This window comes from Cyrtonyx montezumae, unplaced genomic scaffold (genome assembly GCF_038088225.1).
Source record: "Cyrtonyx montezumae isolate F1298 unplaced genomic scaffold, pur_monq_1.0 scaffold_13, whole genome shotgun sequence".
NCBI classification, from domain to species: Eukaryota; Metazoa; Chordata; class Aves; order Galliformes; family Odontophoridae; genus Cyrtonyx; species Cyrtonyx montezumae.
The window spans coordinates 13,298,404-13,325,601 of record NW_027071859.1 but is presented as its reverse complement, the minus strand read 5'-3'; the positions used below and the strand labels follow the sequence as shown (position 1 = coordinate 13,325,601).

General features: G+C 38.2%; 1 protein-coding gene across 1 annotated transcript in view; it reads right to left on the bottom strand.

Annotated features, from left to right (window-relative positions):
- The window catches only part of ROCK2 (Rho associated coiled-coil containing protein kinase 2), an 89,875-nt gene that overhangs the window by 36,040 nt on the left and 26,637 nt on the right, over positions 1 to 27,198 (bottom strand). Inside the window, exons 2-4 of the mRNA XM_065730740.1 lie at positions 18,838 to 18,919; positions 8,284 to 8,384; positions 2,157 to 2,294 (exon numbers count right to left, since the gene is read on the bottom strand). Coding sequence (XP_065586812.1) covers positions 2,157 to 2,294; positions 8,284 to 8,384; positions 18,838 to 18,919 — 321 coding nt within the window. The remainder of the gene's footprint in view (positions 1 to 2,156; positions 2,295 to 8,283; positions 8,385 to 18,837; positions 18,920 to 27,198) is intronic.

The window sequence follows — 27,198 nt, the reverse complement described above, 5'->3', positions numbered from 1 at the left end:
AGAATGTGCTCACAAGAGCAGAACATCTACATGAAAAAAACCCTATAAAACATTGTTTGCTTACATGAGGAATATTATGGAAAATACATGGAAAGCTTAAAGCCTGTCTTTCCAAAACAGCAGCACAGCAATGTATCAGAGAGGGTTTAAATATACTAATTACTTAACAAAATTAAGTAGTAACATTTTTTCACTAAACACATGCTTTCACTATGCACTTTATTAATTGGTGTAATTTACCAATTATAACAAATTGCAGTATTTATCACTAAACCAAAGGGATAATCCAATTTATAAACACAATAACAAATATCATGAGAGAGTTGCTAGCAAGGTGTTCAGGAATAGCTGAAGAAGTCAGCTTTCCATCACGGGGATATTACTTCTGAGCTGAGATGCAGTAACAGACCACTAAACAGAAGATGGTTTCAACCAAAGCACTGATAAAATCTTCTGTCTTGTAGGGGACCAGGAGAGTGCTTTCCTCCACTAAAATCATAGAATCCGCAGAGTTGGAAGGGACTTTTAAAGGCCATACAGTCCAACTCCCCTGCAATGAACAGGGACACCACAGCTAGGCTGCTCAGGGCCTGGATCTAGCCTCACCCTGAAAATCTCAAGGGTTGGGGCATCAACCACTTCTCCAGGCAACCTGCTCCAGTGCCTCACCACCCTCACTGTAGAAGTCTTTTTCCTTATGTCCAACGTAAATCCATTTCCCTTTGTTCCACCACTACAGATACTGCTAAAGAGCCTGTCCCCTTCTTTCTTGCAGCTTCCCTTTAGATACTGAAAGGCCACTATCAGGTCTCCCCAGAGCCTTCTCTTCTCCAGGCTGAACAGCCCCAGCTCCCTCAGCCTGTCCTTGTAGCAGTGGTGTTCCATCCCTTGGATGATTTCTGTGGCTCTCCTCTGGACGCACTCCAACAGCTCCATGTCTCTCCTGTGCTGAGGACTCCACACATCCGGATAAAGTACTCCAGGTGAAGCTTCACCAGCACAGAGCAGAGGGGCAGGATCACCTCCCTCGACCTGCTGGCCACTCTTCTTTTGATAAAGTCCAGGATACCGTTGGCTTTCTGGGCTGAGTGCACAGTGCTAGTTCATGTCCAGCTTGCTATCCACCAGTATCCCCAGGTCTTTTTTAGCAGGGCTACAATCAATCCTTTCATCACCCAGCTTGTATTGGTTACCTCGATCCAGGTACAAGATCTTGCATTTGGATTTGTTGAACCTCATGAGGTTCATCTGGGCCCACTGCTCAACCCTCTGGATGGCATCCCATCCCTCTCGTGTACTGACTGCACCCTACAGCTTGCTGTCATCAGCAAACTTGCTGAGGGTGTACTCAACCCCACTAGCAACGTCATAATGATATTAAAGAATATCAGTGCCACCACTGACCCCTGGGGGGCATTACTTGTCATTAATCTCCATTTAGACATTGAGCCACTGACCACCATTCTCTGAACTCCATCTTGCAGCCAGTTCTTCGTCCACTGAACAGTCCACCCATCAAATCCATATCTTTCCACTTTGGAAAGACATTACAGCTGAAAAAAACACTTAACTTAAAGCATTCATAATTCTAAATTCTAGTGATCAGCTGAACTGATTACCAGGAAAGACTGGAAATAAAGTTGACACTTGTTTCTACATTCCTACAGAGAATTCTTCTTAGCTGGAAAGTTATCTTACCTCCCTGTTATTCCAAATAGAATCACAGAGTCATTTGGTTTGGGAGGGACACTTAAAGGTCATCCAGTCCAACTCCCCTGCAATGAACAGGGACATCTACAGCTAGATCATGTTTCTCAGAACCCTATCTAGCCTGACCTTGAATGTCTCCAGGGTTGGGGCATCCACCACCCTCTCTGGGCAACCTGCGCCTGTGCTTCACGACTCTTATGTGATTACTTCAGAATTCTGCTCTAATTCCATTGCATGATGCACTGGTAGTGATCAAAATGCAAGTTCATTGACCATCTAACATAATCAAATGCACAAAACTCATTGAAATTGCTGTAAATGTATATCTCAAAAAAAAAAAAAAAGGTGAATTTGAACCCATTTTTTGAGTTTAGATGTAAATTCAAGACTATAAAGGTCTATGCTTTTATTACTACTATTATTTTACTGTTATGCATCTTTCTTACCTGAACCACCCATGGACTATTGGCGAAGGCCATGATATCTCTTTCTTCCCAGAAAAAGGCTGAATCTGATCTCTTGATCATTTCGAATTTGCTAAGTAGCTTCATTGCATAAACCTTCTGTGTCATTTTATGGCGAACCTAGTGGTTGAAAAGAAAAAAGAAGCAATAAACTTTAAGATATCTTATAAAATAAATAAAAAAATAGATAAACGTGTACCGACATAGGATATTTCTCCTATCTGCAAAATAGTTGCTGGGATGCAACATCTTCACATCTCCATACATTCAACTTTCTACATATTAAGAACTTGAGACCTGACAGATGCTCCAAAAAACATAGCAGGGGTGGAACACAGATGCCAAGTGAAGACATGGCACAGCTCAGCCAACTGCTGCAGCTGCTGCTGCAACTTACAAGGAGAAGTAGAGGGGCCACAGGAAGGACACGCCACAGGTCTGCATTCGCTTTTGTAGGCAGATGTGTTACTGAAGGCGAACCAATGTCTAGCTGTATGTTCTTTGTCATTATGGCTACAACCATTAAAAGAGGGCTGTCTTCAGTAGCCCGCTTACTCAAATTGAAACTGAGGAAAAAGAAATCTTCAGAATAGGAAACACATCTTCCTATTAGGAACAGGTCTGCTCTTAGCATTTTCTCAGTGAATATACCAACTTCAAGTCACTCAATACTAGAAAATCAGCACAATAATTACGTTTACAGTAGTAAAAGAAAATGTTTTGATATGCTCCACTCAGAAGTTTCATCATGAAAGATAAAATAAAAAAACTCTTGGAAAACCTCATCTGAATATGGACATGAAATGGAATCTTAAAGCACAGGCAGTAATGTTAATGAAACACAAAATTAATACTACTTATGAAACAATTACTGTTTAACACTGTTGCGTGTTCCTGGTGTAAATCAAGGTGAGGACCACTCATCTATGAGGTGTCCATGTTCGCAGAAAAAAAGAAATGAACTCCATCTTAAGTTTTTGCATATTTTCTACCTCTGAAAAATCAATTAACATTTTTGACATCAAACACAAATGGTTAAGACCTTCCGCTGCATTTTAAAACCTAACATCTAATGAGATAAATCATATCCTCCAAACTGTTAGTTCAGTGCAATGACCAATTTTAATCATGTTACATGACATAACATTTATTTGGCTCTTTTTTTCCTGCATAGATCCAAGCATTTCAGATCATTGTATCTGCAGTACAAAGCTTCACAGAAGCACCTATGAAGTCTACCAACACGGGAGCAATAGCCTCCTGCTCCTGGGGAGCTGCAAGCACTCATGCTGGTGCTTGAATCAATAGGAAAGATTTGTACAAACTGAAGAAAAACTAAGATAAAAAAAAAAAAATCTTAGGAGTGAAAACATGGACAGAAACAAGTATCTACTGTTTCCAACATTGTTTTCAAATTTGGAGCTTTTCCCTTTCAAGATACAGGTAAAATGTTACAAATTTTAGTCTTATCTCCCTGTGTAGCTTAACACTGGCCAGCAGCTTTTTGCCTATAACTCAGTCAAAAGGGCTCCAACCAAACCTCGAAACAGCACCACACTACCTACGTGCTCTAAGAACATTAACAACTTGCTAGTGAATGTGCCTGGAAAGAAAAATTTGAAAATTATCTCCCCTGCCATTTTCTAATGCCAGACAAGATTATTTACAAAGAATTGGTAGAACAACACAAATTATGCTTCGCATCACAGGGCCTTTGTAATCCTGTTCAAAAACAGAAGAAACATAAAGACAAGCAACCTCAAAGAAAATACTGTTTAATTTCAAAAGCATTTTCTGTGAAACTGGTCGTCTCTGTTTCCCTGCCCCATGTGCACACCTCTCCAAAGGAGTACTGTCAAGTTATTAGTTGGCTGATCTGTTTCTTGAAAATTTCAACATGGGCTTGTTCTGGCTGACTGTGCCCTGGCACAGCTGGCAGGTGGGCAGACCCACCAGTGATGGGAGTTCTGTCACAGCCCCGCTGGGTTCCTTCTCCAGAGCTATATTTGTACATACACATATTGGCTCAAATAGCAGGTTATTCATGTATTAAACTGTCACGATGCTTCAGTTCCTTCCAGCTGGTTAAAGGAACCGCCAAATTTAAACTGTAGCTCACCAGAGTAACTCTTAAAATAGGTAGGAAAATCCCTTCATGCCATCAGCATAAAGTAACATGGCCTTGTTTAACTTATGAAAATGCATTAAGAAGGAAGAATTTCCTTCTTCTCTGCTTCATCAGAGATAGACAAAAACATATCAATCTAAGACATTCAGGAAACCAGTATGCAGAAAATACATTCATAACTTCTACTGTATTCATACTGGACGATAATCCATAGGCAAAAAAAGGCACCAGATCACACTCACAGTATTGATAATGGTATCAAATTTTTATCAGAGAAGAAAATGAAAATCCTAGGATGGAGTTGTTGAAATAAGTACAAGTATCTTAAATTACATATTAAAGCAATAGGAAACTACAGATAAGGCATGAAGTTCACCTCCTGAAAAACTTGCGGGTTGCAGGACTGCTTTAATAGCACTACTACATCAGCAGTGGCTGGGGAACAAAAGCTCACACACAAAGCATTTCCTGGAAAAAAAACAAAGCAGCACCTGGCTACGTGTGCTATGACAGTCACTGGATTCCCATGCCAAGAAATCCCACTATATACAGACTGTCACCCAGCCCACCCTTTACTACCCAAATTGGAGGAGCTGAATAGCTTTCAGTTCCAGCTCATAACCAAGTCAGTCTGCTGTGTCACTGCAGTGTTACAGTACTGTGTAAAAAGACCTGGGCAGAGGAAATGATAAGAAGTTTAAGTTTCAAACCAAGAGGATTTTTCCTAAAGTAAAAGCAAAAGAGGCACTCAGGATGTGCTTTCATTCATTAATGTTTCTGCATAAACCACAAGGAACATATATAGCACCATAATTCAATTTTTAGGTCTCCTCTAGACACCAAGCCCTTTTATTCATGCCACTACGTAAGAGAAACGATCTGGCTGCAGACAGGAAATGCTTAGCAAAGGAGAAGGCAAGCACAGAATTCAATGCTTCTGAGTGTTCTGAGAAATGCCACACTGAAGCAAAAAACTTGGGGGGGGGGGGGGGAACAAGAAGGACACAGCTGAGTATTTGACACTATATGTTAGCACGCTCATTTTTTTTGTGTGTTTAAATATTACAAATATTTAATAGACAATTGTGCTACATAAATTTATCCACAGTGGGACACACTGGTAACATGACATTCACGAGTTTTACTCATGTATTCAAACATGTTTTATTTACGGTTCTTTCTGTGTTTATCCCCCAGTGAAGCAAATTTCTATTCTGATCACAGAATGTGTTGAAAAATATTTTGATTACTGCAAATCCATCATCTGCAACTGTGGTGTTAACATTACAAATGGAGTAGAAATAGATATAGCTTAACTCAATAGCTTAAACTTGTATCATACCTTGTGAGGCAAAAAATCTAGGTACGTATGCTCTCATCACCAGCTAATATTAGTTCAGATCGACAGTTGTATTTATTAACCCAGTGGTTTTTAGCTGTAAGACAATTACAACATAGTGGTTTCTACCCATACTTGTTACATTCCAGAAAGAGAATTTTCTCTTAAGTAGGCTTTAAGTACAGAAGAGCTCTATATGAACACAAATTTTAGTCCAGTGTCACATGTTTTCAGCTTCTTTTACTCTGGGGGCCAACATAAAGAGAATTAAAAGCAAATCACTCTGAACAAGTCACTGTGTATTGTGACATTTTATTATAATGATTAACCAAATGAGAACTGAAGCTTGTCTTCAGATTACTCTAGCTACCTAGCTGCAGGACACACTGCTGCGAACAGCCATCTCTGCGTTAGAACTTTACAAAGGTATGCATGACACAGTGCATTAACAGAAAAAAATAAAAGTCCTCATTCCAAACCATAACAAATTAAGAATTTCTCTTTAAAATTAAATGTTAACAAGCAAATTTTAAAAACCTATTCAATTATTTACAAAAAGAAAAAAAACCACAAATAACCAAACACCCTTAAGAGCTCACAAGTATACATAAGGAAAAAAAAAAGAAAAAGAGAACTTCTGTTATATCTGTATCCTGCATTTCTCATTGCCCTTCCTTTCCAGTAGACAGAAGAGGAACTCCAGTCTTAATAAGGTGATTTTTTTCTGATTTCTGCTCAAGCACATGGTAAAGGAACATCTCAAAAGCTGCTACAAGTGGAAAAATGTAATGAAAAGGAATCTAATACAATAGTTTAAATGAAACATTTACTAATTGCTATAAAGACAGAGGCCTAAGAGCAGCCTGACTTGTTACAAAGCTCCCTGCAGCCACTTTTCCTCAAGCACACAGGGTTCTGCTGACAGTTTTGTTTTTCTTTTTAATCTCTTGCCAGCAAAGATATAAAAGTAATACACCCATTAATTCTTTAAAGTCTTGATCGTAAACAATCTCTGGAAATATCCCTCTTTATTTCCCATAAATTCTTCTGGATAGGAACAAAGTGCAGCTGACCCAGGAAGAAACAGGGAAAGCAGAGCTACATTCCCATGTTACCACACTGGGATGAAGCTGGCTTAAAAACCAAAATAAATTTATAAAACCTCTGATTCAATTTTGTTAACTGCCACATATGAATCTGATCTAAACTTCCAGTCTATCTGTAAGACACAGAAATAGCATTAGGCAAACCACAGCCTTCCCTTACTCCATTTTTTTTTTATTTTACCTTGAAAAACACATTACACAGCCAGGAAGAGTAAGCAAAGAAATTTTTACCTTTTTACATTCTATTATATCATAACCAGCAATACACTACTTAAGTCATGTAATACAATAAGACTCTTAGAACTATTTTGATACTTTTTTGTATCAAAATATTTCTTAATATTTCTTTTCCAGTAATGCATTATTTTTATTGCCTTACTGTTAAAGAATGATCAAAACTACATCTTTTTAAGGCAGTAACATCAAGTCACTGCTGTGAGGTGCACAAGAAATAAATAATATATACAAAAAATTCTTAAAAGCCTGTTCCCCCTCCCCCAGTTCCATCCATTTCACCAATGCTTGTACAGAACATACAGATAATTTTATAAATGAGTAATAAATTTACTGCAATCATGCATGGCATACATGGTACAAGCTCTTCAGATACAAGAACTTGCAAGATTCCTCATTGAGGAATTGAAACTCCAGAACACCGTTCTCCAAAAATGCTGTACATTCCAAGGTGGTACGATTTTCCCTGCTTCCTAGCACAAAACTAGCACCCAGCAGTAAGATGTCAGTTCCATGACCAAAAAAACTTCAGCAAATGAAACCTGTTGTTACCTCATGACAACAAGTCAACCAGCTTCAATTCCTGCAAGTTAGTTGCTCCTCTTTCTTACACAGAAAATCAGCAATGGTTCAGATAATAACCAGTTACCTTTTAGCTCATGGTAACTTGTTCCTGGTGTTCTCAGATTCCAACTGCTGCTTACACCTTCAGCATATTACAAAACAGACTTATCAATCCATCTCATCTGCTCACACTGTTGTGCTCTGTATCTCACAGAGTAACTTGGAAGTACTGGATAAATCAAAATTACATGCAAAACCGTCTGGGTATGGTAAGAGTGAAATCTTCTTATGCTTTGTTTTTAAAATAGAATATTGTTGCAACAAAAATTGTAAAAGCAATCCAACTCCAACATTAGATGATTTATAGGATATGCTGTTGGGTAGAAAATGTTATGGGAACAGCCTCAAAAGAATAAAAAAAAAACCCTATGAATAGTATCAGTTAAATACAATGCAAGCATCACAATTGCAAAAGGAAAACAACAGTTTTTGCTGCACAACTAGCTCGTTCTTTAATTGGATGACTTCAGACATTCTTACATGGTGATCCCATCCAATCTATCATGTTCTAAACTTACAGGTATTGCTTCCTACACATTGTACCTCAGGATACAACAAAAATGTTTTTGACTTTAATATTCTCTTTTAGAATGCATTTTTAGAAATAAAGCATGCAGGACTGAAAAGGGTTTTGCTACAGCCATAAATCTGTTAATCATTTAATCGTCACTTTCTTACCAGCTGCACTTCTCCAAAAGCCCCTCTTCCAATCACCTTAACAACATCATAGTCTTCAGCTTTCATTTGTAAAGCTCGTATTTTTTCAACAATCTTCTCATCTAAAACAAAAGAAATAAAAAAAAAGGTGTGATAATTCATGTATCAACAAAATACTGTCATTTTCTGTAATATTTGCCATCTAGAGTCAAAACAAGACATTTTTATCTATGTGTTTATAGCCTTCTTGGCAACTTTTGAAACCTGTAGTCACCATAAAAAAGCTCCTTTCAGTATCATTTGGCAAACAATAAAATGTAATGATTGAAACTTCTTTCAGATTTCAACGGTTCTCATTCTACACCACTTACAAGCATGAACAGCTTCCAGAAAGACCCTGGTAATGACAAGAACCAGAAATACTGTGTATTTTCAGACATATATACTGTGCTGCCAGGATCAACTGACAACGCATCAACAACGCAGAAGTGTGAAGTGTCAGGTGCATTCACAAGCACTGCAGGTGCAAACTGCTCCTGAGCAGCTAGAGGGTTCAACAACAGTCAGATCATGAGGAATACAACTCAAGAACCTTCATGGTCAACTTCAGGTCATGCAAGGATTTCAGATCAGTGGATTCATTCCATACAACATTACAGTTCAGTTTTAGTATGTTTATGTATCTTCTGGACATCTTAAAGTGCTTTCAGTAGTGTTCACTGCATGTGTAGCTCTATACTTTTAAAAATTAGATCTACAATGTTATGTTTAATTTTCCGCAGATAAGCTCTTTTTTCTTTTTTTTCTTTTTTTTTTTTTTTTGAGGGAGGGTGGCAGTTAGGGGAATCTGCAAAGAAAACTAATGAAATTCTGACCCCCTGACAAATTCCAAAAACATGGAACATCCAAGACTTCAATTTTATAAATGCAGCATGCTAGTGAATGCATTCCTGGGTAAACACATCTGAAAAATCCATTCTTATTGCAAAGACAAACAACAGTGGAAGCAATGAATGGAATCCACAATACTGGAGGTAATCTGCCTTGGTGTGCTAAGTCTTGACAGTCCCCCCCGTCCCCCCCCATATTTATATGAAGAATATAATAAAGGAAAGAAGGTTCACCTGATCAAGACCCCTACCAGCAAAAAACACTAAATTGTAAGAAGGGCTGTGGATGCTTACATTCACAGAGAAGCAGATGTATATACTGTGAGACTCCTGTTTGGGGTCAACGACGATGGAATTTGATCCTAAGAGAGGAATTAAAAGGGACTTCAGACTTAATGGGGGGAAAAAGGCATGAGAGAAACAATTCTGTATGACTTTAAGATGACATTGTCAGTGAGAAGTTAATGATAATGAGTATCTAGTGAATAGCTTAACCATTCATACATACTCTTGAAAGGCATCCTAGAAGGATACAAGGAATCCAGGAGATTCCTGACCACCAAGAGAATTTATTTTAATCCAAGTGAGCAATTAACCCAGTTGGGGAGACACTCAAAATCTGCTGCTCACAAATGAGGAAGAATTGATGAGGGTTGACAAAAATCAGTGTCAGCCTTGGCTGAAGCAAGTGTGAGTTAGTGGAATTTAAGATCCTGAGAAAACTGAGGAGGGCAAGCAGCAGTCCCTGGACTTCAGGAGAACAGACTGGAGCTTGTTCAGGAGGCTTACAGGCAGGATCCTGTGGGAAGATGCTGTGGAGGGTAGAAGAGTGGGTTGATCTTTGAAGATGACGTGTTCAGAGCATAAGAACAGTCTGTTCCAGTTAGCTAGAAATCAAGCAGGCATGGCAGAGAGCCAGACGGGCTGAATGGGTAACCTCTGCCTCAACTCAAGCACAAAAAGCAAAGGTTCAAAACGTACAAACAGGACTAGCCTACCCAGCATCCAGCAGGAATATCCCAGGCATGCAAGGGCACAACTGGGAAAGCCAAGATGAAGCTGACCAGGGTTATGAAGGGAAATACGCTTTTACACAGTAAGAAAACAAAGAATGAGGCAAATGTGGGCCCACTGCTCTCAACAGCATAGTGGATTTAATGGTAAAGGACATAAAGATCAAGGTAAACACATCTTTTTTGCTTCTGATTTAATTGACAAGACTCATAGCCCAACCAGCTCCTTGAAGCAGAATGTGCAACAGTGAAGCAAGGAGCAAACTTGACACATCTTGAGCCATGGGACAAGACAGGATACATCTGAGGGTGATGAAGGAGCCAATCCACACTGCTACCCAGCTGCTCTCTTTCTCTGAAAGGTCACTGTAACTGGGGGAGACTCCTGATGACTGGGTAAAGGTCAAGCATCATGTCTATCTTGAAGTTAGCGCAACAAGGACAATCCGGAAAACTACAGGCTGGGATCACAGCTTGACTTCACTCTCCAAGAAAAGAGAGCAAATCCTTCTGGAAGTCCTAGAACATGACACATAAGAAAGAACAGGAACGGCAAAAATAGATTTACCAAGAATTAAACTGTGTTTGATCAATTTGACTGCCTCCCACAATAAGAAGGAAGAGCAGTACAGTTTTCCTTTTCTTGACTGTGGCGTGGCTTTCAACACAGCATCTCAATGATCCTTTGTAGACAAACTGGGGGGACACTGGAACACATGGAGGAATTATACAATGGGTGGAAAATTCAACCAAGGTCAGTGGTTCACCAATCCAACCGGCTGCCAGTTACAAATGGCACAACTTAGGGACTGATATCGATCACTATGTTTTTAATTACGACCCAGAAGATATTATCAGCCTCTTTGCACATTCACTGATAAGATGGTAGGGAGCACTTGAAATACCAAGGGAAGGGCTGCTCTTGTGAGGGAACTGGAAAGGCTGAAACCGCGCAAGGATCAACAAAGACAAATTCAGAGCCTTGCATGTGGGACACAGCACCATACAGGCTCACAGCCACCAGACAGAAAATACCTTATGAAAGAAGACCTGAGAGCTCTAATGGACAACAAAATGAAAACATAAACATGCATTAAACCTTTGCGATGACTGCATCCCAGGCTGTTTTGGTAAACACATAGCCAGTAGGTCAAGGGATGTGATTCTTCACCTGTTTTGTTACTTATGAGACCACATCTGGAATGTTGTACCTAGTTTTGGGCTCCTCAGTGCAACAAAAATCCTAAAATATTATCTGGCTGATGAAAAGCCACCAAAACGGTTGGACCACACAATGTACACTGAGATAATGTCAGAGTAGAGGAAAAATCTCCAGAAAGAGAGTGGTCAGCCAGGGTCACCAAAAGACTGTCCAGTGAAGCTGCAGAAACTCCTTCCATGGAAATTTAAAAAATTCAGCTGCATGGGGCCCTGAACAGTGTGATTTACCATCTGAAGTGCCTTTGAGAAAAGTGTTGGACAAGCTGACCTCGAGAGGTCCTTTCCAATCTAAACCACTCTAAGATCCTTAGATTCTGCTGGCTTGCACTGCTGCTAGTATTGTGGAACATGTATAAGCAACTGAAAATTAATTATTCTTTTTCACAGAATAGGTATGAAGGGGAAGAGTAGATTAATAATAACAACAACTTCAGAATAATCAGAAAAAAATCTGTCTACACAGCTATAAAAAGAATGGCAATTAAAAATTTCAGAACCTGAAAAATATGCTACGTTTTGCGTACCAATAAGATCGTGAAGAAATGCACACCACAAACAGGAAAAGAAGTTGAGAGAATGCTTTCTATAGCAGATCATCGAGGCTCAGACAGGAAGTATAGGACAGCAACAGTGGGTCTCCCAACCAAATTTATTATTTTGTTCATCATGTGAACTAATTTTGCAATCTGTGAAGAAAAGGCTGTGCCTAGAAGCTTACTTAAATACAAAGCAGAAGCTCTGACATGCGAGAAGGAGGATCGATGCAAATTTACAGGAAGCAGCAGTAGAGGAGAACCAGCGTATTTCAAGTTGAAGAGAATGTGCTGTTCTCTGCTATCTTTGAACACAGAACATTACATCTCACGAGGGAAGGAAATCACATGAATTTATTTTCAAATGTTTCTGTGATGTTTCAAGTGTTTGGAGGTGTGTGAGATGAAACGGCACAGATTTAAATATGTAAGGGTAGGGTACAGCCCTATGTAGTGCCATTACTGCTCAGAAACTCAGAGGAAACTGCATTCAAAATATAATGCAAACATTATGAACAACTCTAACACAGTTCCAGAAATACTCTTTAAACATTAGACAATGTAGCTAAACAATATATTATATATATTAAGTAGACAGTATCTGTAAGTATATATAATGTATATATGTGTAAACAGGTGAGATGCCAACAAGGAATTACTACTTTTATCACTGCTGTGAAATGTCAAAGACAGAACAATGCTACTTACCCACTAAGATTTAATGATCTTAAAAAAAATAATAATTAAAAAAAAAATTCTACAGACACAGATGTTGTGGGGTAGTTATACAGGTGGATTTTCAATTTTCTCATAATGTTTAACAGACAGGGAACAAATAAAGCAAGGGACTAACTTGAAGCAAAAAACAGGCTGCAAGAAGGGAAGTTCAGAAAAATCCTGAAGCAATGTCATATTTGCAGCACGCTGAATCAAGATTTTGTTCATGTATCACATGATATGATCTAACTCAAGGTATGGGAGACCTTTCCAACACTATACTTCTACTATTGGATTCAATTTTCAGGTTACATGAAGCTCAGTTTGAGATACCAGAGAGTATATCTTGCACTTCCATGAATTTGCAACAACAGAAGCCCAGCAGAAGTATCAAGTGAAAATGCAGACACTAAAATGGACTGACTGCCTAGCCTCAGAATATAACCGAATCACACTAAGTCTTGTGACATTTGAGATAAAATTCCTAAAATATGAAATATCACCACCTATGATTCAGGTTTCTTCTTTAACACAGGAAGGACAAGGACTGCTAGATGGCAAAAGTGTTAAAGACAGCTTTTGATTTAGTACTTTAAAATGGCACTATAACCTTTAAACAAATGAAGGTTCGCTTTCTGAAAGGGCAGAGTGCCTGGATCAGTCACTGACAGCTGGCAGCAAGAATGCAGCTGAACGTTACTGGTGAAAATGGAATAAATACCTAACTACAAGCACAAAACTGGGGACGGTGGGGCAAGCTTTCCACACCTTAAAAGAAAAAAGGTATATCCAGGTATAATACGTATCAGGGAGTTCTAGGGTATGTATATAGGCGAAAGAGGAGTAAGAATGCAATGGAGTGAAATTTGACTATGTCTGCTCTGTAAGAATAAATCAGTGAGTGCTATGGAGTATATTAGTCAAAAGCTGCTGGGCAAAAGTCTGTCTGGAAGTTAAACTGAAGCACAGGAAATGCTTCCATCTCACATCCTCCCAAAGACAAACAGAAAGTACTACAAACAAACAAAAAAAAAACCTGAGGTAACGATGTATTAAGAAAAGGTGCCTGGGGAAGACAAGGTGCTGGGACAAATTAGAACTCATGGCTTCAGACAGGAAAACGTCTCTTACACAGAAAAGAGACACAAGAAGATTTTGTCTTCCAAAGACAAAGTGAGTATGAAATACAGGTAGAGAAAGCAGCGGTCCTCTACCTTGCAGAGGAGACACTCCCAACCTAATGAAAGTTCAATAGGAGAACTGAATTGCTTTGTACAAATATTGAACACCCATAGAGAAAAGTGGTTAATACTGCTCACATATGTATTTCACAGCTCAGAGGAGGGCAACAAAAACAATTAAAGGGAAAGAGCACTTCTCTCAGCCAAAGGGAGACCTGGGGTTATTCAGCCTGGAGAAAAGAAGGCTCCATTGAGATCTTATAGCAGCATTCCAATACATAAAGAGAAAATAGAGGGAACACGGATAAAGGCTTTTTACCAAGGCCTGTAGTGACAGGCCAAAGTGTAAGTTTTTTAAACTGAAAGAGGATAGATTTAGATTAGATATAAGGAAGAAAATATTTATGATGAGGTTAGCGACACCAGAATAGGTTGTTCAGAGAACTTGTGGATGTGGTAGTGATCAAAATCAGAGTGGACATGGCAACCTGATTTAGTGCAAGCTGCCCCTACCCTAAAGAAGGAGGGAGGATTAGATATCTTTCAAGGTCTCACTTTATGATTCTATACAACATGTTCATACATCCAAGGTATTACCTCAAATTTTATGAATCTAATTCATGCTCTGCTTGGGAAAAGCTGATTATTTGATACCTCTCCCATCACTACACTTAACAGAATGACAGCACTAAAAATGAAACTGAAGCCAAACCTGCTCTGATGATTCTAATCTGTCAGGGATTGGCCTTAAAGAAGCCAAAAGAAAATAAAAGGGGAAATAAGCTCATTAACTCAAATTAAGATCTAAATTTTTAAGATTTCTCTCAGTATGCAACATTCTACCTGTGTCAATGGCACGAAGCACGGAACATAGAAAACTGAAATCGTCACACACATTCATACCATGTGATATGTGTTTGTTGGTAGCTGTGTAGCACTCTCAAGTGACGATACAGAATTTAAGGAAATAGAAATGTTAATTTTGCAAGAAGTTCATCTTAATGACTACAACTACTATGTAAGCAGCATTTGCTTAAAAATGAAAATGGTAACAGCAACTTTCCAGGAAACTTTTCTCTTCAGGTGTTGTGCACCTGCACAAGTGACACATCTGTAACAGATGTTCCTTCTTCTATTGTAAAGATACTTATTGCCATTCCAGCTTGAAAGTTCACCATTCTCTTAAATATTAGCTAATCACTGAGACAGTGGAGGTTTTCAACTTTTGAGCAAATGCTGAATAATGCATAGGAAGTCAGTGATTATTTGTGCAGCCAAGGCTTCTTGATTGCATCAGGCCTGTTGATGCAGCCATTCCCTGTGTAGCTTGGACTTCCTAGAAAACAGTTCTTCATTCACTTCTATTCTTGACTGTCGACTATGAACTATTAAATATTTCTTGTTGGTGCTTAAAGCAGGTGCTTAATTACTTAACTTTCCCTCCTCCCAAAAGTTAAAGCAGTAAAGGAGCATGTAATACCTGCATGGGAGACCACCTGAAAAAGGTGTAAGCCACTAAGACATGATTCAACACTTAACAAATCTCAGAAGGCAGAAGAGACATGGAGGAATTTATTCAATCTGTTGTTACACAGATGACAGAAGAGGAAAAGAAAAGATCATGAAAGATTTACTATACTAAGACCAAGCTGGAAAACTCAAGCTTCTTTTCTAAAATTAGCAAGGTAATTTTTGTTCTCAGGGGACTATGAGATTCCTCTCATTGTTTTGGCAATTAGATATTATGGATCCTTTCCTGCTCCATGAAAATTGAGGGAAAAAAACACACAAAAACAACACAGCTTCAGCCAGAATCCTAACAGTAAACTTAAGCAATTTAGAAGGGACTGGTAGTACTTATGTGCCTCATGTGATAAGTATGTGCCCTACTTTGGTCCCACGTATTGGAAAAAGTGGCAAGAAATCAGAATAATAAGGGAAAGCAAGTGACAAAAAAGTTCCCTGCATATGAGGCATGTGAAGAGGATTCTTTTGTAAAATGGTCACAAAACAGACGATACTGAACTCCTACAGTTTAGGCAACAAATTTTAACTTTGTTAAAAGAGTAAACACTTGAGTTTCATCTTGAAACTATACATTGAGATGAATATTAATTAATGTCTCTGCTGAATGTTCTCTGCTGAACTAAATTATTTCATTTTTAAATCAATGTAGTCAATTAATAAGACATTAAACCAACTACTAATGATTTGCAGTAGGTGTGAATTAGTGTTTTCGCATCCCTGGAAATACAGCTTAAAAAAAGTGCCCTTCACAAAGAGGGAGTTGTTGTGAAAGAATTTTAGTAACGATTATTACAGCATTTTCCACAATTTTTCACGATTCATGTAAAGTGGATTAGAACACTTATTTCTAAGTTCTGAACTCAAAAAATGGCCATGGTACTCTTCTACATCTGCCTCGGGACACCTTTCTGCCTGGAGGAGGGATGCAAACTCACAGAACAGAGCACTCACCAAAGGCCTGTCACAATTTTCTTGACATGAATGCTTATCTATGAGTTTGCTATAGCTCTTCAGATGCTCAGAAAAATCAGAAGAGACAAGAACTCTTTGTTCCGTAACCTAAGACAGTGCCAACTTACTGTTACATAAATTAACGTAATTTCCAGCTCCTCTACAAAGCCCACAGTGGCAAGAGACTTCAGAAAGTGCGTGTACACTCTTCTCTTCCACTCACACTTGCTACTCTCAGTGGTTTCCACAAAGACATAAGGTATGAGTTCAACTTAAAACTGCATAAAAGGACAGTGATATTAAGAATATGTTTCTCTTTCTGTTTCATCTTCTTGCACCTGAACCCTTTGTGCTGGAACAAACGGAAGAATAATGAATGAATGAAAACCAGAAACTGGTCTCTTTTTTTTTCCTTTGCTGAGTAGTTTTAAAAAAAATAAGCCAACAAACCAGCCAACCTTGCATTAATTCTTAGCAGTTCCCCAGACTGGTTCAAACAAACCACACACATCTGAAAGAAGTCTGCACCAAACTGCTGGTTTCTGACTCTTTCAGTGTCAACAGCCATGTGTTGCCAGCTTCAGGAGTCTACAAAATTCTCACTTCAGAAATAACTCTTTTCAAAAAGTATATCACGGGTGGTATGCACTACTACCTTTCATTTCCTCCCAGTCAATGCTGAAACAGGAAAAGTTGCACTGTTATGTTCTTCAGAGGTGAACAGCCCCACAGTGTGTGAACCAAAGTACTTTGCTGTTACATGTTTTTCTTCTTTTTCCCCCTCCCCCAAGTACAACAGGTAAGGACAAAGGGTACCTCTTAAAACACATAATGAACTACTGCAACTTCAAAGGATTCATCTATCTGCAATTGTCAGATTTTGTATTTATTTTTAAAAAAAACATCCCCAGAAGTCTCTTTAGCTAGTATTCTGCTATTTCTGTAAACTGTAAATCATTGGCTGATTTAGAAAACAGAAGCAGCAATGAAACTGTGAACCAAAGAAGATTTTTGCGTTCCTGCCATAGCTGGTAGCCTGCTTGCTACATCAGTTGCTTAGTAGGAGCAGCAGGCATCAGAAAGGCAAGGCAGACAGCAAGAATACTCAGGGGTTGCAAGAAAAATAAAACAAGGTTTAATTGTTTTCCCACAATTCCTTTTGTAATACCTCACAAGTACTGAACTTCTAGTAAGAAAATGTTTCTAATTTTCTCCTATCACAAAAACAGTATTCTAATACGCAGGCAGATCTCAACAGTCCATACAAATTTCTGACATTTACACTGTTTTCATATTTGCTACAAATGGGTCTTCCCTTCCTATTACACTTAAAATACACAGTCACAAGTAACAAAATTACTTACAAACCAATTCCTGACTTTTCCATTCAGAAATATCTGTTTGAGTTCAACTAAGCTTGAGACTGAGAAAAATTCCAAGGTACGTCTCCACTTCCCAACAAAGTGTTTCTTATTTATTCTGAGTGCTTTCAGCAAATTGACTGTCAATGGTCTAAGCCAAAACGTCACAGAGGAGCGATCAACTCCACATGAAAGAACCCACTTTGAAGCACTATACCTGCAACCACTTATTTGAGAAGCATGAGTGGACATTCAGAGCAGTCCTAGAGCAATGGAGAGCAGACTCATAATTCTTAAAAGAGAAGTGGTATTCACAGTAATGGATCTATGCAGCTGAGAAAGTTTAAACAGCAGTTGTCCTAAAATGGCTTACTGGCTGCAACTTAAGATTTTAGAGCAAATGATCCACAATTTCTACAATATTTTATGTACAAAGATGGACAACACTTTAAGAAGTCAAAATACAATTACTCTGATTTTCTCAAGCTACATGAGTACCAAGATTCTGTCTACAATTAATCTGTAGAAAGTTAAGCACTTACACAGATTCAAAAATGCCCCTACAGATTTTAAGGTAGAATAATTAAGTTTTAAAACTAAACAGAAGATGTCTCTTAGAATAAATAAGACTTCATACATTTTGTGTAATTAATTCTTACTTCAGAGGAACTGAAATATGTTTTGCAAATTACTTCATAGCACATATACATAGAAACACAGAATGCTTTGAGTTGGAAGGGACCCTTAAGATCACATAGCTCCAAACCCCTTGCTACAGACCAAATCCCCATCCAGCCTGGCCTTGAATGCCTCCAGAGTGGGGGCATCCACAACCTGTCTGGACAACTTGGTACAGTGTCTCACCACCCTCACAGTGAAGATTGTCTTCCTAATAGCTAGTCAAATGACTTGTTATAATTATATATTATAACATAAAAGGATTTATTTTAAGTGCAGTTGTAAAAATTACACTCTACAGTCAGTATTAACCAGTATGTTTTCATCAGTATAACTCCTCCAAATGAATCACTCTGTAACAAGTGGTCCTTCAAAGTTTTCTGAATACACAAAGTTAGAGGTGTGAAAAGCAGTAAAATGAAAACCAGCAATGCATTTCTGACCTAAGCTCCTAAGACTGCAATGACTACAATGTCACTGTTTAAAGGCTGCTTTCAACTTACATCTATTTAGGAAATTATCAATGTTCTTGTTCTTCCTCAGCGCCGGATAATCCAAATCAAGGACCAAAGAATTCAAGCCATCCTGAAAACAAATAAAAATAAGTTGAGTTCTAAAATCATAATTACTACATCAGTTTTCTTAAGAGTTGTCAGGCTGAGACAGGTTACATATTATTCAAACATGTATTACATTCCTAGTAGGCAGATAAAACAAGATCTCAAGTATGCTTGTACATCATTCACCCCAAAGCAGTTAAAATACAGCAACTGGCTCCAAGTTGGTGTAGAAACACTACAGATACATCACCACCCATTCATGGCACAGAGGCTTAAACTGAAGTAATACTTTTAATCTTAACCATTAGTACTCTTACTAATTAAACACAAATCTCATATTCTCTGTCCAGTCAGCTTTGTTTTTTCTCCCTATTACATTTTTTCCTGAATATTTGAAAACTTGCATTATCCACGCTGTTACTTAAATCCCATTCTCTCTGCCTTCTCATTCTGGATATTCAAAACCTGACTTTTTGCTCTTAGAAACCAGACATGACAATTCAGCACATAATTTAAGCTCACAAAACTACATGGCTTAAGTTTCAGGTGATTCAAGAGAAGTCAAGTCAGAAGCTTATGTGCCATTCTGCTACCAATGATCAGTGCTGCCTTCTCCACAGTTAAGACCTCTTAGAATGGTGAAGAGCAACAAAATCTAAACTAAAAATACAGGACTTAAACAAGACTTAAACTCAATTCCAACTTTCAGCAATTTAGAAAATCTTTATGGATTATTCTCCAAAACTCACAGCTTTTTTGAGTAACACAAGGACAAATAAAAATTAATTTCAGACATTAAGAGTCATAAGTTCCCTTCACACTCAGCATCTCCAGCATTCTACCTGAACTGATATTTTCCTCATGGCCCTAAGAAATCTTGAACTTGTTTTTTATGGTTTTTGAACCTCAACAGGGCATACAGATTTTAGTCAAGAGACCACATCATGTTTCTTAATAACCAACTGACAGAACTGCAAAGCCTTTCAGACTTCTTAGTACCTGACACATGTAAATAAGGACGTAGCTAACAATCCACTTGTTTGTTTTTCAAATATGCCTGTCAAGGGATCACTTCTAGTTCAGATTTCATTGAAATTATTATAGTTATCCTAATAATATATTTACTATGACTATGACTTAAAGACAGGACCTGAGATCATAAAACGAGTTATGAATGCTAGGCAGTACTAAGTATGTATATATACAAATAAGACTACCTCATTTGTAGAGATGTCACTTCTCAGTTTCACCACAAAAAACACTTGTGATTAAGCACATTTTTAGTACTGTGACATAGAATTGCAGTACATTTTTTTCCTTATTTCTGCCTCCAGCAAATGGAAGTATTTTGGAAAATATCAGTAGCAGCCACCAGACCATGCAATTGAAAACAAGACTTGCTCAAGAAATTAAAGGACAGACACATCCGCATGATTTCCTATACAGATGACTAAAGGTCAGAGACTACAAGCTTGCCTTTCCTCTGTTTAAATGGGTAAAAAATATCATTAGCATCTCACTAGGATCACCTTTGAGGTTCCCAAGTAAATTTATTATATTTGACATAAATCTAAAACATCAGAGACCTGCAGATGTATTAAAACATTGCATGAAGGATAAAACTTCAAGGCTTCAGGTCACTTCAAAGGCAAAAACTCAAAGAAGGTCCATCTTAACAAGTAGGAAATCAACCACAGGAAGCAGAAGCCCAGTATAGATGAGTAAGGAACTACGCTCAGACATGAAACAGAAGTGACATGAGGTGGACGCAAGGGCAAGATACCAGGAGGATGAAGCTGACATCCTGTGGTGCAAGGCCACATTAGGAAACTCAAGGCTGATCTGCAGGTGAGTCTGGAAAAACTTGAAAAAGGTAACAAGAAAGGGTTCCACAAATAGATAATCAGTAGAAGAGTAGGGAAGATGTGGGCCTGCTGCTGAACAGAGCAAGGCAAGCTGGTAACAAAAGGTAAAAGAAAGACAAAGGTACTCAAGGCATTCTTTGCTCCTATCTTTGCTAGTAAGATCAGCCTTAGGAATCTTAGGTACCCCATACCAGAGGTAGTAGGAAGATGAAGCTAGGAAGACTTACCCTTGGTGAGGACTAAATGCCAGGACCCAGCCTTCCATGACAGGAATGCCTGAACAAACTGGACATGCACAAATACATCCCTGATAGGATGCACCTGTGAGCACTGAAGGAGCTGGCTGCTGTCATGGAGAGGCCTTTGAAAATGTAATGGCATTGAAGAGGAGTTACTGAACTATGGAAGACACCTGTCTTCAAGCACGGCAAGGAGGAAGATTCAGAGATCTAGAGGCTGGCCAACCTCACCTTAATCCCTAGGAAAGGGATGGAGAAAATGCTCCTGAAAACCATTTCCAAACACAAGAAGGTGATCAGGATTAGTCAGCATGGATTTATAAAAGCGCAATCATGTTTGGCCAGGCGGACAGCCCTCCACAATGAGGCAACTAGCTTGGTGGATGAGGGGAGAACAGTTGTTAACCTCAACTTTGGTTTTTGGCACTGTCTTCCATAACATTTTCATAAACAAGCTGACAAAGCACAGGTTACACAAGTGGGTGGTGAGAGACTAGGCCTGGAAGATTTTGATCAGTGGCAAAAGTCCAGTTGGAGGCCAGTCACTAGTGGTATATCCTGGGGCTCGATACTAGGGCCAGCAGCTTTTAACAACTTCATTAACCACCTGCTGCACCTTGCAAACAAAGCAAACAACCAAACCAACCAAACCAGGGGGAGTGGCTGACACACCAGAGGGCTGTGCTGCCATTCAAAGGGACCACGGAAGGCTGCAGAACTGGACAGAGGACATGTGAGGAAATGCGTCTAAGCAGGAATAACCCCAGGCACAGGATTCACCTTTCAGACTGTTTTGTTTTGTTTTGTTTAGACATCACTTTTCAGAACTTCCTTACTGAAAGAAATGTAAAATGGTGTTACTAAGTCCAAAAAGAAGGCAATGAATAATGCACAGTATAAATCATTAATTGTTTTAAGAACAATAGTTAAAGCCATTACTTGAGTCTTGATTTTAAATGTTCCTGTAAGACCTAGTAAGGTCTTAGTAAGGAGGGATGCACTAGGACATCGAACTCTCCTTTCAGAGACCGAAGACTCAGCATCTACTACTAAATGTGATGAAGTTTTTATGAAAGATACAAAAAAATCTAAAACAAAGTACTGAAGTTGTTGAATACTTATGGATTAGTCAGTGCAGGAACTGTCCAGTGCCCAACGGAAAGTGCTCTGAGTTAAGGCTTCCTGCAAAAATCATGTAATAGAATACATAATTCCAAACTCTCTATTTAGCAAGTAGTGGCTTCCAAAAAAGGACATGTCATTCTAGCAGATGTAGCAGAACATGTCAGCAGAAACTTGCCTCGTTACCTTGCCACACATAGGAAAGGACTGCACTGAATGATATGATGGAAAACTCATAGGCCATGTTTAGATTTTACCTAGCACTGTGAAGTCCCAATTCTAACAGGAACACATAGCTCTAAAAAATATAACTTGAAATAATATTTTCATTATTATATTTGCAATGTAACAGCATTAATAAGGCTGCAGCTTACAGTAGCAACTTACAGTATCAAAATGAGAGCCTAACTTTGTTACTCTCTAGAGTCCCTTAAAGAAATTAGAGTTTCACAATTGGTCTAGAGTACATTTTGATGGTAAATTACAGGTCTTATCTGTACAAACTCAATAACAAAAACTAGTTCTCTAGAGCCCTGATCACATTCGTACTCAATTTCATTCTTCACAGTCTAATACCTTATTTGTCAGTCTTTCGCCATTCTTTTTTCATTGCAATTGAAGCAGAACTTTAATAGTCACTTACAATTAGGTAGGTATTTTAAGGGAGAAGACATAAAAGCACTCAATTTTACCACAAATCAATGAGGCATATTTTTGTTCTTTTTTGGGGGAAGGGGAGCTCAGCTGATATTTCAATGCTCTTCATACAAAGTTATTTTAAAGGTCGCTCAAACAAAACACTGCTGGTGTGTTCTATTTATATCCCATGCACAAAGTAAGGGAAAAGAATTAAGTTATCAGCCACAACAGACATTTCAGCAAAGCTGGATTACAAGGTCCAAAGAAACCATAACTTCCAAGTGAAAGTGAGCTGTACTTTATCATTTCAGATGTGACTGTTTATTCCCTATGTCATTCCAATTCCAAAGGCTTTTTTTTTTTTTTTTTTTTTTTTTTTTTTTTTTTTTTTTTTTTTGTGGGCTATAAAAACAGAATTGTATTTGTAGCCAAACTTTTTTTATTAGCTCTGTCTCTTCATTAACTTTTGGGAATAGTTTTCACAAGTGGCTGTTAACAAACAGGAATTTTAGAAGAGCACTGCTGCCTGCTAACTATTTGGAAACCTCCTAATTCTTGTCAGCTACATCTGGCATCAGAGAGGTCCTTAGTATCAGCACCATGATGAACAGAAAGAACATCAATTTATTTTTATCTGTGAACAAACATTATTAGCATCTTTCAAAAACAGGATTCTAAGCTCTTAAATGTATTTTTAAGGTAAGAGATTTCAAGTTGTTATCAACATGTGCTTTCTGAAAAACTTGTGTCTTGCACGTTAGCATTTTGTCAAAAGGTGGTTCCTTAAAGCTTCAAATTTTCATTAAAAGGCCTAGTTTCCATTACTTGACTCCAAAATTGCACTACAAATCACAAAGATGGATCCAAAGACTACACAGTAAAATAGACCCCTCAAACTGAAGATAAACAATCCAGGAAATGACATCTCCTCTGTCTAGGCCTCACAGATAAGTCACTTGAACCAGGAAATATGTTATTAAAGTGATTTCACTGTTCACTTCCTCTTTCTGCTATTACAAAAGGTTCAGAAGCTAAACAGGCCCGAAATAGCAACTTCCAAACAAACATGCTGTTGGCAAAGACAGCACTGCCCACACCATTCCATTAAAAGCCTTTTGCTCTTGGCAAACAGTCTGAGACACTCTCTCAGGACTGTTTTCCAAGAGAAAAGTCCACATTAGATATTTTTTGCACCACTGTCCCACATCAGGAGGGAAGGGGTCCCAACCACTCTGGCAGCAGAAATCACCTCTGGGGACAACATGCTGTTTGGCTTTCTCAGTCAGCAGTTCCTACTGTGACAAGGCCTGAATTAACTCAAGCAAAAAATAGTTCTTGAGATACTATGTTCAAGTTTTTTTTTCTCCCTGACAATAGGGGTTATAGTTGGAAAAATTAATGGTGGGTTCTAAATAACCAGATCAATGTTAATTCACAGCAAATTCACTGAAGCCCTCACAAAATTAAAGCATTCCACATGCTGACTCTTATTTTCAAAGCTACAATATTTTTTCGAATCTGTGCGAAGGCGACGCACACGTGTACCTTCCACAGGATGTCAGAACAGCTTTGGCAACTTCCATTTACTGCTTACTTTTATGTTGAGAAAAAAAGTAAAAATGACTGAAGGCCAAAAAAATAGGAACAGAATGCTTCCTTAGTACCCACAGGCAACAACTCATAACTCTGAAATAACCAGCAAAGTTCACTAAACCATTACGTATAAGAAAACCAAAACATGATTCCTTTCCCTTTTGTCAGCTTCCCAAGTCCTCAAGTTTTAATAAACTATGCTGCAGTGGGAAGCAAGGACAGAAAAGTAACTTCAGACCACATTTTTCTAACTTGGGCTACGTGCTTTTTAAAGCACTAGTTCCTAAATCTACATGCATGTGAACTGACCATCTTAGTGACTCTTTACCAGGATTAAATCCCCACTATATTCTTCTATATGATGTCATATATTCTATATGACAAATGGACCCTTAAATAATTCTAGTCTTTGCTGAGTCACTACTGCTTTCCATATCATAGAAGTACCTTTGGATAAGGCCGACAGCTCAGTAATAATAGGGAAAAGAACTGATAGCACAAAGAAAGCACTCTGTTTTTCCCAACCTTACACTACTCTAGTGACCATTAGAATACACTGTAATTCATTTTTATATTATTGAAGATTAATCACTGTGTGAAGGAATACTTCATTTCATGACAATAAAGCCAACATTTAATGCGAAGAGGCCTTGCTTTTCTCATAGCTCTTTAGAAGCTCTAAATAACAGATATGTTTTGACAGTACTGACACGCAATCTGACTTCTGTACAGTATGGAGATGCGTATTAAAACACGAAATAAATATTGTCTGTAATTGAATAGATGCCATTTTTCTTCACTGTACAATGAACCTCTCTGTGGCTCTCGTCATGTGCTACCTTCTACACGCACATTTTAATGGTTTTATGCTATCACTTCAAACTGTTCAATTGTAAAGACAGGTTGACATCAGACCAAAAATGGCTTCATCCTTAAAGAATAAACACAAAGCAATTTTTTAAGATGCAACAAAAAGAACTTAAAGGAATAGCACTATAGAACAGCAAAGGCATGTAACTGAGGTGTATAATCAGTTATGGCTTTACAAATGACAAGAAGAAATAACAGAACATACTTTATGTAAGAACTATTAAAATAAAAGTCCACCATAAGTCGAGAAAAGTGAACTACGCACAGAAGTTTTAAGTCTTCCTTAATGTTACATATACAGACATATTTACAAGGATTAAAAAGACCAACAAAAAAAAAAATCACAAAATGTCCTGAAAGCATCAAGAGCAACTGAAATCAACTCTAAAGCATTTAAGTTAATCAGCTTCTTTGAGAACTTGGGAGAGCATGACAGGTCGACAGGAATGCAAAAGGCAATCCAAAGAATTACCTTCCAAAGGCAGGAGAGGGGGGAACTTCCCAAACTATAAACCTGCAGACTTGTGGAGAGGGAGTCAGAACAAGACATTAAGCAATTTGTAAGAACCCAGAAGATTAATATCCAAGATCCAGGTTGCGTGTTTTTCTTTCTTACAAAAATAAAATAGTATCATGTAACCAATTTCTGGCAGAAAACATGATAAATGCAAAGCATCTTAACACAGGAATTAGAGAGAAGATCCACCATTCTCATTAGCAAAACTATACTGTATAGGAAGTCAAGGAGAAAATATCTGAAATGCAATTACTAGGAGTTTAGTATAAGATTTGGAAAAGAGTGTCAAATAAATGCACCTGGGTTTGCCCCGTTACAATTCTAACAAATATTTTCATTATCACAACAAAGCATCAGAATGAGTAACTTATCTGTTAAAAGCAAATAAAAATTAATAAATGACACCAAGGTCAGAATTCCAAGCATGCATTTTGTACTGCATTTTAAATTATCTCAAAATGAAGAAAGAAATAATAATAATAAAGTAATCAACTCAAGGGATGAGCACAAAAAAAAACCCACTCTAACAGACGTTTTTGAAAGAAATTAGATGTACACAACATGAAAACGGGAGTAATTAAACAGGAAGATAACAGGAAAAGACAGAGTTATAGGGGACTAGAATTCCAATCCAGGCTGTATAAACAGGAGGTTCACTGTGTAAAAACCTCACAGAGGACTCATGTTCCTTATGTACTAGTATAGCCTAAGCTCATGTATTGCATCCAACTCTGTGAATCTCTATAAAAACTGCAGAAGACAAGTTGGAAGAGAACCAAGAGGAGGTTAGCAACAGGAGGAAAGTGATAGGCAATGCACACACAGGGATACTGTGGAAACCAAAGTTCTTAGTTTTAAGAAAGATCAGCTTTAAAAAAGACATGACAATTCTGTTCAAAACATAAAAAGCTGTTGTGAGCAATAATGACAGATGTTTTCTCACATCTCCAGAAACAGCATAAGAAATTGGCTGAACTTCAACTAAAGATTTAGGTTACAGATTACGACAAAACCTCTGAATAGCAACAGCGACGAACTGACATCATATATCTAACCAACAAAGCTGAGAACTTGGTTTCGCTGGAGATGAGCAGGTTAGCCCACCACTTGTTACAGTAGTTCCACCACCAAGCCTACCTCTGTCATAAGGACTCTGCTGGAGACCTCTTACAGCCCTTCCAAGCCTACCTGGGAACCGAGAAGAACTGAAGAAATCCATGAAAGTGGGAACTTAAGCAGGAGGACTGAGAAGGCACAGTAAAATGGCAGATAGCAGTAAATGTACACCGATTTAATCTTTCCCATATTATCCACTTCAATTAAACAATGCATTAACAGCCTAATACTACTATAAAAATGTACATTTTCTCCCAAATACAATTGTAAAATTCATTACTTGTTTCTCTGCCAAATCAGCTGTTCTATTTTCTCCATAAGCCTTTGTAAAATAAAATGGGTC